The sequence below is a fragment of the Buceros rhinoceros genome, unplaced genomic scaffold (assembly GCF_000710305.1).
Source record: "Buceros rhinoceros silvestris isolate BGI_N320 unplaced genomic scaffold, ASM71030v1 scaffold24072, whole genome shotgun sequence".
NCBI lineage: Eukaryota > Metazoa > Chordata > Aves > Bucerotiformes > Bucerotidae > Buceros > Buceros rhinoceros.
The window spans coordinates 1-14,326 of record NW_010398647.1 but is presented as its reverse complement, the minus strand read 5'-3'; the positions used below and the strand labels follow the sequence as shown (position 1 = coordinate 14,326).

The 14,326-nt window shown below is 45.0% G+C and overlaps 1 protein-coding gene across 1 annotated transcript in view; it reads right to left on the bottom strand.

Annotated features, from left to right (window-relative positions):
- LOC104489075 (synapsin-3-like) overlaps positions 1-10,823 on the bottom strand; it is a 23,948-nt gene extending 13,125 nt beyond the window's left edge. The window contains exons 1-4 of the mRNA XM_010131188.1: positions 10,799-10,823; positions 8,752-8,974; positions 4,779-4,853; positions 1,312-1,414 (exon numbers count right to left, since the gene is read on the bottom strand). Coding sequence (XP_010129490.1) covers positions 1,312-1,414; positions 4,779-4,853; positions 8,752-8,974; positions 10,799-10,823 — 426 coding nt within the window. The remainder of the gene's footprint in view (positions 1-1,311; positions 1,415-4,778; positions 4,854-8,751; positions 8,975-10,798) is intronic.
- Between the last annotated feature and the right edge of the window lie 3,503 nt (positions 10,824-14,326).

The window sequence follows — 14,326 nt, the reverse complement described above, 5'->3', positions numbered from 1 at the left end:
AGGAATGCACAGTTGCTGGAGGGCTCATGTGGTTCTCATCAGCATCTCAACCCTCAGCGGGTGGGACTGCTCTCCCACACATAGCTTTCCAGTGTGTCAGCACCCCTTGCATGAAGCCATAGGCTGGCTCTGCTCATCTTCCTCGCCCGCCTGTGTTGGTGGAGTTTACAGCAGGTCAGATGCTGTGCTTCCTTGAGTCACATAGTGACAGGGACACTTGCTTACTTGCCAGATTTTCTCTCCCGCAGAGTGTCTCTTAACTTTCCACTTTGATTTTCTGGCCAGCTTTTCCTCCTCTGCCCTGCTAGGATGACCCAAGTGTGCTATTTACTACACTCCCACGTCTGCCTCCTGGCCTGGCAAGGAGAACATTGAACTTTAGTTCTCAGAGCCATGGTTTGTCCAGCTCTGAACACAAAAGTTTTTAGTCCACACTGCCTATAGTAACTCTGTGGTGCTTTGTCTTGCTGATCTGTTATTGTAGTGAATGCTGTCTGGGCAAAATATTTTTAAAAGATACACGTGTTTTTTTGTTTTGGTTTGGTTTTTTTAGTTAAATTGTTTCTGCTACTTACAGAGTTTTTTACTCGCTCTCACAGTCTATTTCACTCTTTCGAATTAGATGCAGCTAGAATTTTTGTTACTGAGATTCCCTTTCAAGTGACTGGAGAAAGACAGGTTTATTCAGAGAGAAACGTGCTGGGCTTGTGTGGGTAATGGGGAGAGGTTAACATGGCTAACATGCTAATATCATCTGGCACGTGAATTCAGGCCGGGCTGAACATGACCATGCTTGTTCATGATGCTGTTGATCCCTACTAGCAGCTATGTGAGATGCGCCTGCTTTGCAAGTGCTTAGCCTAGGAAGGATGTTACTGGGGTACTGGTGCACTGGGACACACCAAACTTTGGATGCTGCCAGCAACATTTGCAGGCTGTTATGTGCTCAGTAAGAAGGCAGTTTTGCATCTGTCACGTGCTGGTATGGTTCTGGGCTGTCAGGATTTATCATCTGGAAAGCTGGGGTCACCAAGCAGTCTGTGGCTCTCCATTTCCTTTCAGAGCTGACACAGAGAAATGAAGGTACGTCAACCCTGATGCCTTGTTGAAGTTTAGCTGAGACTCTAAATCAGTTTCTTGCACGTCACTGGGACACAGCTTGGAGGATACAGGTGGGCATGGAGAAGCAGTCACTTCTGGACCATGCACACAGGGATAAATGAGCGCATTGGTGCATGTGAACTCCAAGGGAGCGTGTTTGCAGACAGAATTCCCAAAGGACGCTTGCATTCAGGTTCCCCATGCTCTCACCTCAATGATATAGTCTTTTCCATCTTTGCTGTGGACAGCTTTGACAGCGCAGATATCAAGACCTCCAAACATTTCTGCACAGGCGTCTGCCCAGAGTTTGTACCTGCGGAAACCACAGAAGCATGGCCTAGGATTAGCTATCATTAGGTACCCACCAAATAGAGCCACCTGTCGTGCTGTCCATAGGAGCACAAAGAGTTTTGTGAACCCTTTTTATCACAAGGCTTACGTCATATGGTTTGCAGGGCCATTGCCTCCCTCTCTTGCCCAGGAGATGGAGAAAAAACAAAAATCTTGCCTAAAGTTTCACTTCATTTCAGATTGTTTCAATCCTGCCCACAAATCCACCTTAAAATGTTTCTTTCCTTGATATTTACATCAGACCTCATCAGGTTGTCATTTAGCCAAGCTATAAATATTTAACTCATTTAATTTCCCAGTAGCATTGGCCCCTTAGCGTTGGAATTGGCTTTGCCTGAAAGCCCTCCATTATGCAGACAGCTTTTTCCTGATAAGACGTCCTGCACCCTGGGGCTGGAGTAAGATCAGAAAGCGAGTGCAGAGTTTAGCAGGGTGTAGCCATGCCCTCCCTGATCTGTAACCCAGGGGCTCCTGCTTTTTACAATTTACTCTTCTGATTTCATCCTTTTACAGTCTCCTGCCTCCCTTCTGTCCTCTGGGCATTGCTCCTAGCCAGGCAGTCCCATCACAGGGACAAGGCACTGTTTTGTTAGAGGGAGAGCTACAGGCTGCAGCACTTTGCTGTAGCTGTCCCAGAATGGGAATGTGAGCTGGTGCCCCCTTAGCTGTCCTGGTGTCAGTGGAGGAGAGGGAATGACAAGAGGCATATTATGGGGGGACTGCATCCCCTCGCTGTGCAAATGAGGAGGGAATAAGGCGGCCTGGTTTTATTTCCTGTGCAGCTGTGCTGCAGTCCCAACCATTTCAATGAAAATAATAACCTCAGAACAGCAGATCTGTAAGCAGGATTACGACAAGATGCGGAGAGGGGAGGGGAGGCCACAGTCTCATGAAAACACTGACATTTTGCAGACTCTACAGGGACTGGGAAAAGAGCTGTTCTGGCCAAAGAACAAGTTCTTGTCCTTGAAGCCAGCCAGAGTCCCCATAGCTTGACAATATAATGACTAACTTGTGCGAACACAGTGTCTGTTGGAAGAAGCAAGAATGTGGCTTATATGACTACTGGTGCTCTCTTATCCCTAATGAGAAGACCAAGAACGTTCATCCCAGCCTCCCCGAGGAAGACAGAGCCTGAGGAGGAGCCAGTACCATAAGGAGGAGGAGAACTATGGACCTCGTGAGCCAGGCAGGAGGCACGGTGAACCCACCTCATGTACTGCTGTGGCCACACACCCCCAGGGGTACCGACATGGGAACCACCTCTCTTCCTGAGGGGTGTCTCTAGGTGTCTGGATTCAGCAGCCAGGCTCAGGGAATTGCTGCCCATTCTAGAGACCCCGATAGCTACGTGTCTTCAATGTTGCTGGCCCTAGGTGAGTGCTGAGAGGTGTCAGGGCTGCTGGGGTAGATTAGCAGTGCTGTGGGGCATAGGAGGGTGTTTATGCATATGCATCAGGGGGAGCATTTGCTACTTGCCATTTTGCCAAGTATTACCTGAACGTGTAAATCCTTTGGGCTACTGTTCAGTACAGTCAGTAGTTCAAGTTGCCTCTACTCATCAGAGCATTTCAGTACACTCCTGTCTTGTTGCATGCACTGATGGCTCACAGATTTCAACATGATTTGTTGTATTTATGGCTGGATAAGCTAGGGTGGTAAATTGTGGTACTATATGAAATGAATCTTTAAAATACAGCGTGGCAGGCTGGCAGGAATCTGGGTTTTAGTCCTACAGCACTGCAATGAGGGAATGTCTACCTTTTGTCTCCCTAGCTTCAGCTGTGTTATAAACAAGCAGAATGCGTAATAATGTCCCGTTCCCACAGTCCTACTAGGGTCCTGCACAGTCATGTTCAGCAGCTGATTTGGGGCTTGGCTTGGCTTCCCTGTTTCACAGAACTAACGTGCAGAAGGGACCTTAGATGATCACCTACCCAACTCTCATACCCCCAAAAGGAGCCATTTCTTTAATCTGGTCTGAAGGAGTACAGAAATTCCCCATCTTCTCCAGGCAATCCATTTCTGTGCTATGCTGTCCTCATTCTTAGGAAATACAGGAAATGTTCAAATGAACCTTTTCTGCTATAATTTAAGCCCATTATTTCTTATAGTATTGTACCAGTAATATAAAGAGTGAGTAATGTCCTATTAGCAGCCTTTTACACCTTTGAAGATCTTGTGCCCTTTAAGTTTTTTCATCTTTAGAATGAAGTGGTGTTCAGCCTGAGGACAACTTCTTCCAGCTCTGTGATGGCTAAGGGGAAGGAAAGTGAACTTCTGCACTTCAGGCATAGATTCCGTTATGCATGAGTTTACATCTCTGCTGGAAAAATGTCAGTGGTCCATTAACTGAAAAAGGTGGAAAACTACATAAGCAATGGTTGCATGCTTTTCTCATAAGGTGATTATGTTTTCTCCGAGTGTTCCCTTTATTGTCCTTTTGGGTCTCTCCAGCTCCTTGCTATTTCTCGCCAAATGTGGGGCCCAAACCTGGACAGCACCAGAATTACTCATGATGCTGTCAAATTGGAGGTAAAATCTGGAAAAATGTTAGATTCACTAGGGATGAGCGCCTGCACATAATCTATGGTTTCTATAAATAAACACATAATCTACTTAAATAGGATGGAGAACTGGATAGCAGTTCTGTCGAACAGGGTTTGGGAGTTACAGCAAAGCATTACGTTACCATGAGTCAACAACATCATGCAGTTGAAATACAAGCAAATATCACAGTGATTTGAATATAGTGAATTACCATCTGCATATTTTAGTCTGTAGGATGCAGGAGGCAATTCCTTCTGTTCTCTTCAGCAGTGAGACAACCTTAGCTAAAACAGTGTCTGCTTTTGGGAAACTGATACAAAAAAGTGCTTTCAGCACTTCAGCTGACAGATTTTTCCCTCTGTTGAGCAAAAGAAAAACACTTTTCTGTATCTGTCTCTCATTACTAATGTACTTAGAATAACTTCTTGTTACTTCTTGTTTTGTGCTGTGACCTTTCTGATTTTATCCCTACATGTTTGTGCTCGTGTGCTTGACCTTAGCCTGCTGGTCTCGTTTCCTGTGGCTGCATTCACTAAGGATCTAATGATTTAGCAATGTTGGTCTCTAGATGTACTTTCATTCTGTTCTCCAAAATAGGACAGTTTGCCTTTGTGCCCTCAGTATTTTTTTAAGAAACACATGGTCTTTTAAAATCCTTTATCCAGCCTCCTGGGAGACCTCACTTACCAGTTCTCTCAATTAACCAAATTCTGAATTACAATTCCTCCCTTCTAACCCAAGAATAGCTTATACCATCTTTAAACCCTCTTCCTTACCTCTCTGTCATTGCAATCTGTTCTAGCATCGCGGAACCCGTGTTTGCCTTCCAGTTGCCAGAGATGGATGTCCTCCTAGGAAAACAAACCAAAAACGTAACGCAAACATGAAAATACACTTCTGCCCCATCCTCCCTCATACTGTAGTACTCATTCTTAAGTCAGTGCTTGTACAAGAGGCGATCAGGTGAAGTTCTTCCTCACAGAAGCCTTTCCAAATCCTGCTTCAACAACACTCCATACAGGATATGTTATTCAGAGGAATTAGACAGGGAAACCTCCAACTAATCCTGAGCATGCATCAAGCTCTGTGAGTACTTTCTTTTTTATACATCAGGCCCGGGAAAACTGAAATGTCTGTAGAAGATCTCTAGGATAATCACCCTTGTGTTTTGCAATGGGTAGCATCTGCTGTCCATGGAAGAACAACTCCCCAGGTACACATCTGCCTGAGCAGCTTCACGAATGTCAGCTCTGAACTTCTAAGTCTCCCTAACTTCAATTTCAATTGTACTGGTGTCATAGAATATATGATTATACCGTCTTTTCACTGACCTGTCCAAGGCTCACTGTGTCTGTGTTTCATCATCATCCATCAAGGGGTGAAAATTTTTCTTTTCTTGACCTTAGGCACAAGACAGAGCTTGAACAGCCTCCTGTGCCAACACTGTGCAGATAACCCTGGCACAGTGTGCAAGCTAGGGCAAGTTAACAAGATGACAGGATGCATCAAGGGAGCACCTGCATGCTGAAGAAAATTTAGGTAGAGAGGTATGAGGGGACTATAAGGTGTGATCCAGCATTTCAACATGAGGCTGTGGGAACCCTTGCTGCCAGTTCTCTCACCTTTTCAACATGATATGGAAAGGAGACGCGGAACTTGTAAAACTACGTGAAGCAGTGGTAATATCGATGTCCTGCTAGACTATAAACCTAGCTTATTATAGTCATCTCCTTTACTCTGGTGAGGGACAGCCTGGAGTTCTTTTTCCACTTATCTTCTAAAGTGGTATGTACAGTTGCTGTGAAATGTAAATGGTCTCTGTAACCATATTTAGAGGGGTGGGCATTTGTATTCAACCTGAAGTAGAAAAGGAGACTGAAGACAAAATCTTTCTCTGAGGACACCCTGCCTCAAACCCCATTTCTCTCAGGGCCTGAAAGTTGAAGGACTTCTAATGATCCTAAACATCAGGGGGCACAACAGTTTAGAGTCAGTATCTTAAAGGAAAGGATCCCAGGTTTTCAGGGATCGTTTGATCAAGCAGGTCTGTGACCAAGACACCTTCAGCATTGTTTAGGATGAGTAGATAGACTAGCAGATCATGGGCTGTTGGTGTCCTAAACTGACCATCTCCAAGCTGGGCTGTTTCAGTCTAAAAGTAGCTCTAGTTTAGACACAGTTGATGTTGGACATGTGAACTGCATTTGAGTTTACAAGATCAGAAGTCACACTCAAGGAACTAGAAAGGTAAGGATGTTACCCTCTTACTAAGAGCTGGTGGCAAGGAATATCCCATCCCTGAAACTCATCAGCTGCTAGCTTCATTCAATGTGAACATTTCATGAGCCTTAACTGGAAACTATCTCTCTTTTTGCCCCTGGCTGGGGTGAGGGTGGAAGCATAATATCTGCTCCAGTTTCCTCTGCCACATGAGCAATTTTTGTGTTTTCTCTTCAACATCATTGCAAATGACAGTCAAATACATTCGATGGAATTTTAGGCATGTATCACATGCCGCTTATCTGCTGTTTTGAGACTGGCCCAAGGCATGGGCTAAGTAGGTGTTTGTTAGTAGCGTAAATCTGGAGTTACTGCACTGAAGTCAATGGGAAATTGAACTCAAGCCTTGGGTCATGGGCTGGAAGGAAGTGCATTGAACATCTGGGGTGGGGAGGAATGCATGAGTCACCCTGCAGCATCCTCCCTCTGGCAGATGCTTGGTTCAAAGTAAACATATTCTGGAGAATTTCGGTACACAGACTTTTCTCAGAAGGAAGGGGGCTTTTAAAGTCTGTATCTTTTGGTGAAGGTATAAAAATACTGGGTAGATTCCATGGCTCACAGATCAAAGCAATTCATTTAGTGTGACGCTAGTGCAGATGCTGTAATTGCCTTTCAGGCTGAGATTTCCTAGTGTGACTAATGAATTTGAGTTTTCTATTTGAGACACCAGCTCTGATATTTTGGGTGCTTTTACCTCTGTCCTTGGATGTAGTAGGAACTTATTTATACCATAAAAACAACTTTCTATTCTGTCTAATGCTGGCACAGTAGGAACAGCCCCTGATGGGACTGTCTATCCCACTCTCCCAAGCTTACATCCATAAATGTCTCTTTCACTATAAGTCAGCGTTCTGGGTTAACAAGTCACTGGGTGAATCTTGCTGTTTGCTTTCTTTGCTAATAAGCTTCATTTCTCATTAAGGTGTTTCCCATTCATAGCTGTTTTAATGTGAAAACATTTTTCATTTAGCAAACAATTGTTTGCTCAGCTATACTCCCACGTGTGATTACTTCTCAGTGTGACTGCTTTCTTTTCTCAGTCAGCTGGTGTTATTCCTGATCGCTGACTAGATGAGTGTGTGATGAGTGTGAATCATAAACAGGGAAATGATATAGTCAAACCAACTGGCCCTTTGTTCCACCTAGAGGCAGTCTCGGAGCAAGCTCTGGAACAAAGGCTAGGTAGGTTGGCAGGAATAGGGAATTTTAATTGATACTTTAAACCTTCCTTCCTTTGACCAGTTTGAGCCAGACTCCCTGAGATGTTAATGTAATATTAGGCAACTGTGCTATTGTTGACATGATCAGATTTATAACAAATTTTCTTTCATTGAGTTCAATGAAGTAGCTGAGTGTCCCACAAGACCTTCCCATGAAGAACGTGACTCAGTCATTATCTAGTTTACTTAAATGCTTCTGCACTAGGAATCCAACAGGGAATTTTAGGCAGCTATAGCTGAAAAATATGTGATTGTGTACATTTGATTATCTTACTTAACCATGTTTTGCCAGAACTATGGCCTGGGGGTTTGTAAACATGGACTGAAAACTCAGTAACATGAAATTTATCTGTCAACCTGAAGAATGTACTGCTGGAGCTGTCTACTTGTACAGAATTTTGTGGCTGGATTGGAGCTTCTGGAGAAGTTGTGCTATTTGGCTTTCTTCATCTACTGGTTTGTAGTAAGAAGAAACAGGTGTCTTACTGACTCATGTAGTTACATCTTTAATTGAGATTGATGACTACTGAAGTTTGGCTGAATGCTTTTTAGTATTTTTACACATACCAGTGTTGAGGGTTGCCTTCCTTGCCATCTCTCTCACTACCCCATGGGGCAGAAAGGAGCTTTGGGGCATCCACATCTCCTTCTCCTTTCCCTCCATGTGTTTCAAAGAGCATGCAGGCAAAATACCGACAGAAACCCTGCATGCTGGCCCAGCTGAGGCTGTTCACAGACATTGCTGTGTGCTCCTTGCGTCCTCATATGATAGTGGTGGTGTGATCTCCAGCTGGGGAGAGGATGGGGTCTTGCTACGCGTTGGGCACTGACTCTGACTGGTAGGACTCCATGAGTTTCAGCTGGCTCAGTCTTTTAAATTTTTTCCCCCAGGTGGGAAGGGGGTGGGCTCAATTCCCACTAGAGGGAACTGGAGGATTTTGCTGAGAAAAATGAGCCCTTCATGAAGGAGAGGTGATAGCAGAACTTGTTATAGTTGGAACTAACTGAATCTCAGAAACAGGTAGAGAAAGTTTTACCTTCCAGAAACAATGAGCTGATGGTCAGGAATGGGGAAGATGACCAGTGGACGAGGGATTTGGGTTCAAAGGTGAGAGGAGAACAGCAGGGCTATACTTCAAGGAAATTAAGTCAGCTTCCTACTCCTGTCCAGAGCAGACACCAACTGGGTCACATCCACAGCACTTTCTCCCCCCACCGTCTCACTCTGGCATAGCCACGCACTCACATGTAAGCCTTGTAGTTGGTGCCGATTTTCTGGATTCGGATGTCGTACTTGGAGTCAATGAACGGCTCGGAGGTGGCATAGGTTTTTGCCATGGCTACTATGCTGGCCATATCCCGGAAGTCGTGCTGGTTCTCAACTTTGACCTTGATTGCCAAAATCCAGTGAAAAAGTGACAAGAGCAAGAAGAACGGGAATACTTTGTGAGCTGAAATAATCTCTACACCTGAATAACACAACATCAGTTAAACCCCACATAGACGGAGCTGAGGATAGAGCAGGGACTGTGTGATTTAAAGAGAGAAGTTCCCCAGACCAACCCAGCCCAGAGCAAATTAACCTCTCTCTTTCCTCATGCACGAGCCCTGGCAAACATGGCACCAAGGAGGTAGCTAGACCTTTGCCCAGATGGCCCTATGCTAATGCTCATTGCTTTTACGAAGCTTCAGAAAAATATTTGGTCTCTTAAGGGGCATTACTTCATTCAAACATTGGAACTGCTATTTCCCATATTGGGATGGATGAAAACAGTATTTTGGGTGGTCAGGAAATAGAAACTAATTCTGGGAAATGAAAAAGAGAGTGGGTTGTCTGCACCCTCTAGGCTTCAGCAACCTGGCATTTTGCATTGCCTGTCTCAGAATGTTCCCTGGGGAGTGGTGCAGGTCTCCTGGCTCAAAGTAAACTCCGAAGGAAAAGAATATCTCTGGAGGAGCCTGTGATTCTTGGGGAGATTGGTGTGAGTGCTATGCTGTGGGTGTGGGACAGCTGGTTGGGTGTTAGACTTGAGTCGCACTTGGAAATAAGAGGGCAGTGGCCTATGAGCTGGAGTTTTTCTGAGAAGCTTGCTTTTCACAGATTTGTTTTCAGTTACGAGAAATGCTCTGTATCTTATCCAAAAAAAAAAAAAAGAAGGATCAAAACAGTAGAAGCTCAAATGATATGACCACATCTCCAGAAAAGCTCACTGATTTGGTAGAGGAAAACTGAACAAGCAGGTAAAGCAGGTAACGAGAATATAGTGGACAACTTCACCTCATCTTCACCTCATTCATGCTATCCACACTGGCCTTTAAGTCTACAGGCAAAAACTAATTTGGTGCATCAGAGAAACCCGTGCAAATCTTGTTCCTTAAAGCCAGACAGATGCAAGAAGTGTAGGTTAATTGGTGGAAAAAAGACCAGCACTGTGTGAAAGGGTGAGCAAGTATTACACACACTTTGTAGACCGGTAACACTTCAAGACGACAGTTCCAGACTGCAGCCCTGCTTTGCTAAGTGCCCACTCGCTCGTGACAACCGGCCAGTCCCTGCCCTAAAAGAGTTTCCCGGTTGCGTCAGCGTGTGTGTTAAAGGAGGGTGATGCCAGACTGTGCGGAGCCGGCTGAAGGAAACACGTGCAATGGTATTTCACGTTTCTTTGCAAAGAACAAATAAGTGGTTTTACATATCTGTGTTCAACCATGAGAGGGCAGGAGCCATCTTCACTAGAGAACAGAGGATAAGCCTGTTGCTAACCTGTTTTACTCTGTTTAGATGGTTTTGTTTAAGTGCCAGCCACAACATAAGCCAAAGAGGCAGCCACATCCTGGTGCAGAAAAGCTCTTGAGAACAGGACAGGTTTTGGGAAGGTGAAAAGTTCAGCTAGTTTGACCATTTCTAGATGCCACCATACTAAGCAAAAAAACCTGGTCTTTGGTTTTCCTTTCGCTGTACACCAAATACCTCTAGTCCTCCTCCCTTTTGCTGTAGCAAAGGCTGTGCTCCTGCTATTCAGGGACTGCTGAGAAAAGGAGAAGAGAAAGATGACAGTCATCTCTGGGGTGGGAGGGTAAGAAAAAATACGGAAATAATAAACACAAAGGGGAAACGTAAAGGTAACCATTGCATACCATCCAGGAGGAGCAGCCTTCCTCTGGGCTGTGTTGTTCCCCTCTATGTCTGAGTAGGGCTGTGCCTGAAGCTGGCTGCTCCTGGTGTGGCAGGGCAGGGTGAGGTGGTAGGAATGCCATAGAGGCAGCGGGGGAAGCCTGAGAGGGGAGCACCTTACCTGGGGGAGCCCCCAGACTGGTCATGGCTTGCAGATACCAGGGGGAACAGTGCAGGCTGTGTCGGGACAGATATTTTTGTCGTACAGGTAAGAGCTGTGCTGGGCTGAATGACATGAAGTGAGAGAGTCCCACCCAGATGAGATGATCAAGGAGAGACTGCATGGGCAGGCGATGCATGCTATTATGACATATTCTCCCGGACCTTTTTGGCAATGGGAAAAGATAGAAGCCGTTATATAATGACCTACTTGGAACGAGGACATTTTTGGGATCCGAAACAAAGTGCTGCACTTGTGCAACAGATGACTTTGGGCCCTGGCTGAAATGTTTGCATTCCCAGCCCAGGAACATTTGTCCCAGAGGCAGAGGAAGGGATACTGCTTCCCTGTCCAGACTGGAATTTGACCTCGTTGTTATGGTAAGAAAGGAGCCATATGCTTGTCTTGTTAAATGGGATTTTACCTCAAAAATACAGCACGCTATGGAAAGGAAGGGTCCATTTCTTTCTCCTCTCCATCACCCCCTTCCTATGGGGAGAGAGGGAAACACTTAAAGGTGTTTTCTGTGATGGGCCTGAGGATTTTTGGCTCGGTAAATGAAGAGGGGGAGACTCACTGAGGACACAAAGAAATGAAAAACAAAGAAGATGACTGCCACAGTGCTACACTACTCCACAGTCCTCAGGAAACAGCTCTGCCAGCTTCTGTGGTCTATGCCAGAGCCCTTCCATTGGACTTTTCAGAGAAATCACTTCGCAGAGGTCCCCTTTTTAGGAGTTCACAACCTTATTTCCCACCAGGCATCAAAATAATCACCACACCAAAGCTGAAATCTGAGCCACCATTTGTTAATTGTTAACGCTGGCCAAATTTGAGAAAATAACAGCCATGTCCTGGGTTAACGCTGGTTTAGTTCAGGGTACGATTATTACTTCATAAACAGGAAGCACTCAAGTCACAGTCAAATTATATTTATATTCCTGCGTTATCTATCAAGTCCACCATTTTATGAGCTTTCTTCTTCTAAATTTTGTAAACTCATTTCCTCCTGTTATGTAACCCTTTCACATGTCAATAAAATATCCATTCTTCTAAAAGGAGAAAAAACCCTAGAGATAACCAAAACCAGAGTGGCTGTAGTGTGATGCCAGAGGGCATTATTTAAGAAAGGACTATTAACAATCATTCTAGAGCAATTTACCTAATAAGGGATAAATCTGCCTTCTAAAATAAGGGATAAATCTGTCTTCTAAAATGGCAGGTTGGCCACTGCACGAAACTGAGAAAAGAAGTTGGAAAGGGACCAACAGGAAGCCATTTTTCTCCCCCCTCTTTCTCTCTCTTGGTTATTTTTGCACCCTTCTTAGGATAAACGCGATATCCCATTAGCCGCCTAGGGGACTGCAGTGAGTGCAAACACAGCCCCTGCCCCGGCAGCCTGTTTGCTTAGCTGTGCTGGCTGTTTGAGCAGCAATAGACTCATTCTGGAGCCATCAGCTGCTGTTTGCAGTAGCGCTTAAGTGACCTGTTGTGAAGAGTTTGGGCCAGTGTGTTGATAAATGCCTTTTCTGAGTGAGAAAGCTCCCTGGGATTGTCCCTGCTTCCCTTCTGGCTCTTTTCTCTAACCCAAGCACCAGCTGTGCTGTAGCACGCTCCCTGTTGCTGCATTGGAGAGAGGAGTCTGGCTGGATCCCTGGGGTCATGTTCACACAGATGTGACTGTCCCTTTGCCCTCTGGTGGCATCTCAGAGGCTGATACTACGTGACCTGCAGCTGGTGCCCATCCCCATCCTCAGCCTGCCTGAGGGACACTGATGTTCCTGCCCTTGGCTGGAGAGCCATCCAAGGGACAGATCAGGGAGAATCACTTCTGCCCTGTCCCTGCTGTGGACCTTCTTTTGAGGCTTTTCTGCAAGACAGGATTTTGGAGGGTGGGTCCTGCCATTGTTAAAAAAACATCATGGATATTTCCTGGGTAGTCTGAGCCACCCCTGAGATCTGTGTGAGCATAGGTTCCCGCAGTGAGGGACCTGGGTAGAAATGTCTGCTTCCACTGTCTGGTAGTTCCCATATCTACTGCCTCTTGTATATCCCAGATGTTCCTGGACACCAGGGTCCCAGGGCTACAGCACTCCTTTCACATCTTTAGCCTAAGCAGTGCAAGGCATTGCCTCACAGTCGCATTTTGCTTTCATTAGTTATGTGACCACATGAAAAAATAATCAGTCAGCCAAAGTGGCATAATTATAGTAGTCTGCTGGGGCTCCCTCGCCTTGCCTCTCTTGAGTGTCATCCAGAGTTAACTCTGTCTTCAGGATAAACCCTCGCCACTTTGGAGATGGTTTTGTGTCCAAACTGGGGTTGGAGGCCGGTTCAGCTGGAAGGTAAGTGTCCAAGGCTGAGCCACGCCTGGGCTTGGAAATGTGGTATTTAACTGAGTCTTTGGTAGGTGCGTGAAAATGCATGATCTGAGTGTTTTTCTCCAGAGGAACTGGATGACCACACAAAGATTGTGAATTTTCATTCATCTCAACATATGCTTAGCCTTTCTGTAATGACTATACCATTTTGGAGCAGCACATCTTCAGGAATGGCTCTGCACAGAAGGTTTCAAGAATCTCTTCTTCCCTCTGCCCCAAATTATCCTCCCCTTCTCAAAGAACACCTGATCCAACCAACACAAATTCAGTTTAGACCTAACTTTGACTCACTTCAAAATAATGAGACCACAGAGTCTGCATTCCCTTATTGATCCTCACACTGAAGTTCTCCACATGTTATGCTGTCTTTAATGCATTAAACCTTATAATCCCTACTAACTTCCTAATGAAGAGCTTCTCTCAGACCCAGGTCTTGGCAGCTTTGGTCCCTGGTGCTCTGGATCAGTCACTCTTTTCTGCGTCTGGCAAAAACTTCCAGACTCATGTGTAAGAAATGGGGATCTTTTGCTATTTTCAGGATGGGTGGTACCTCCTCGCTCATGAGTCAGTGGGAACACAGTGATTGGGCTGCTCTGTTGTGAATGTTACATGTCATGTCATGTCATTATTTGTCCTCTGTAAAAGAAAATATTTGTTCCTTGACAAACCGAGGCAGACCTTTCCCCTTCCTTTCCTCTTTGGCATAGTGGATTTTCAAAGCTCTCACTTTTGGAACATTCTATTTCCAGTCCCAAGAGAGACAAGGTGACGAGCTGTCCTTCCTGATAAAAAGCTTGCAGTATTTTTACATTACAGAGTGGCTCTGTTTAGTTTGTGCTATATTTATACCAGGGAGAAAAAAAAAAGTAGGGAAGGTTTTCCCATCCAGTAAGAGAGAAAAATAACTCTGACCACATTATTATGAACAACAAGTTTTTCTTCTACAATGTAATAAATTCATCTGAGCCAGGATTTGTACTGGGGAGGTGTTTTCATAATTATGGGGCAGAAGGGGACAGGAGGTGACTCTTAAACTGGCCTAATTAGAGAGGCCTAAAAATAAAGTAAGTGTAGCAATATGTATATTTATATATTTATTAAATTAATA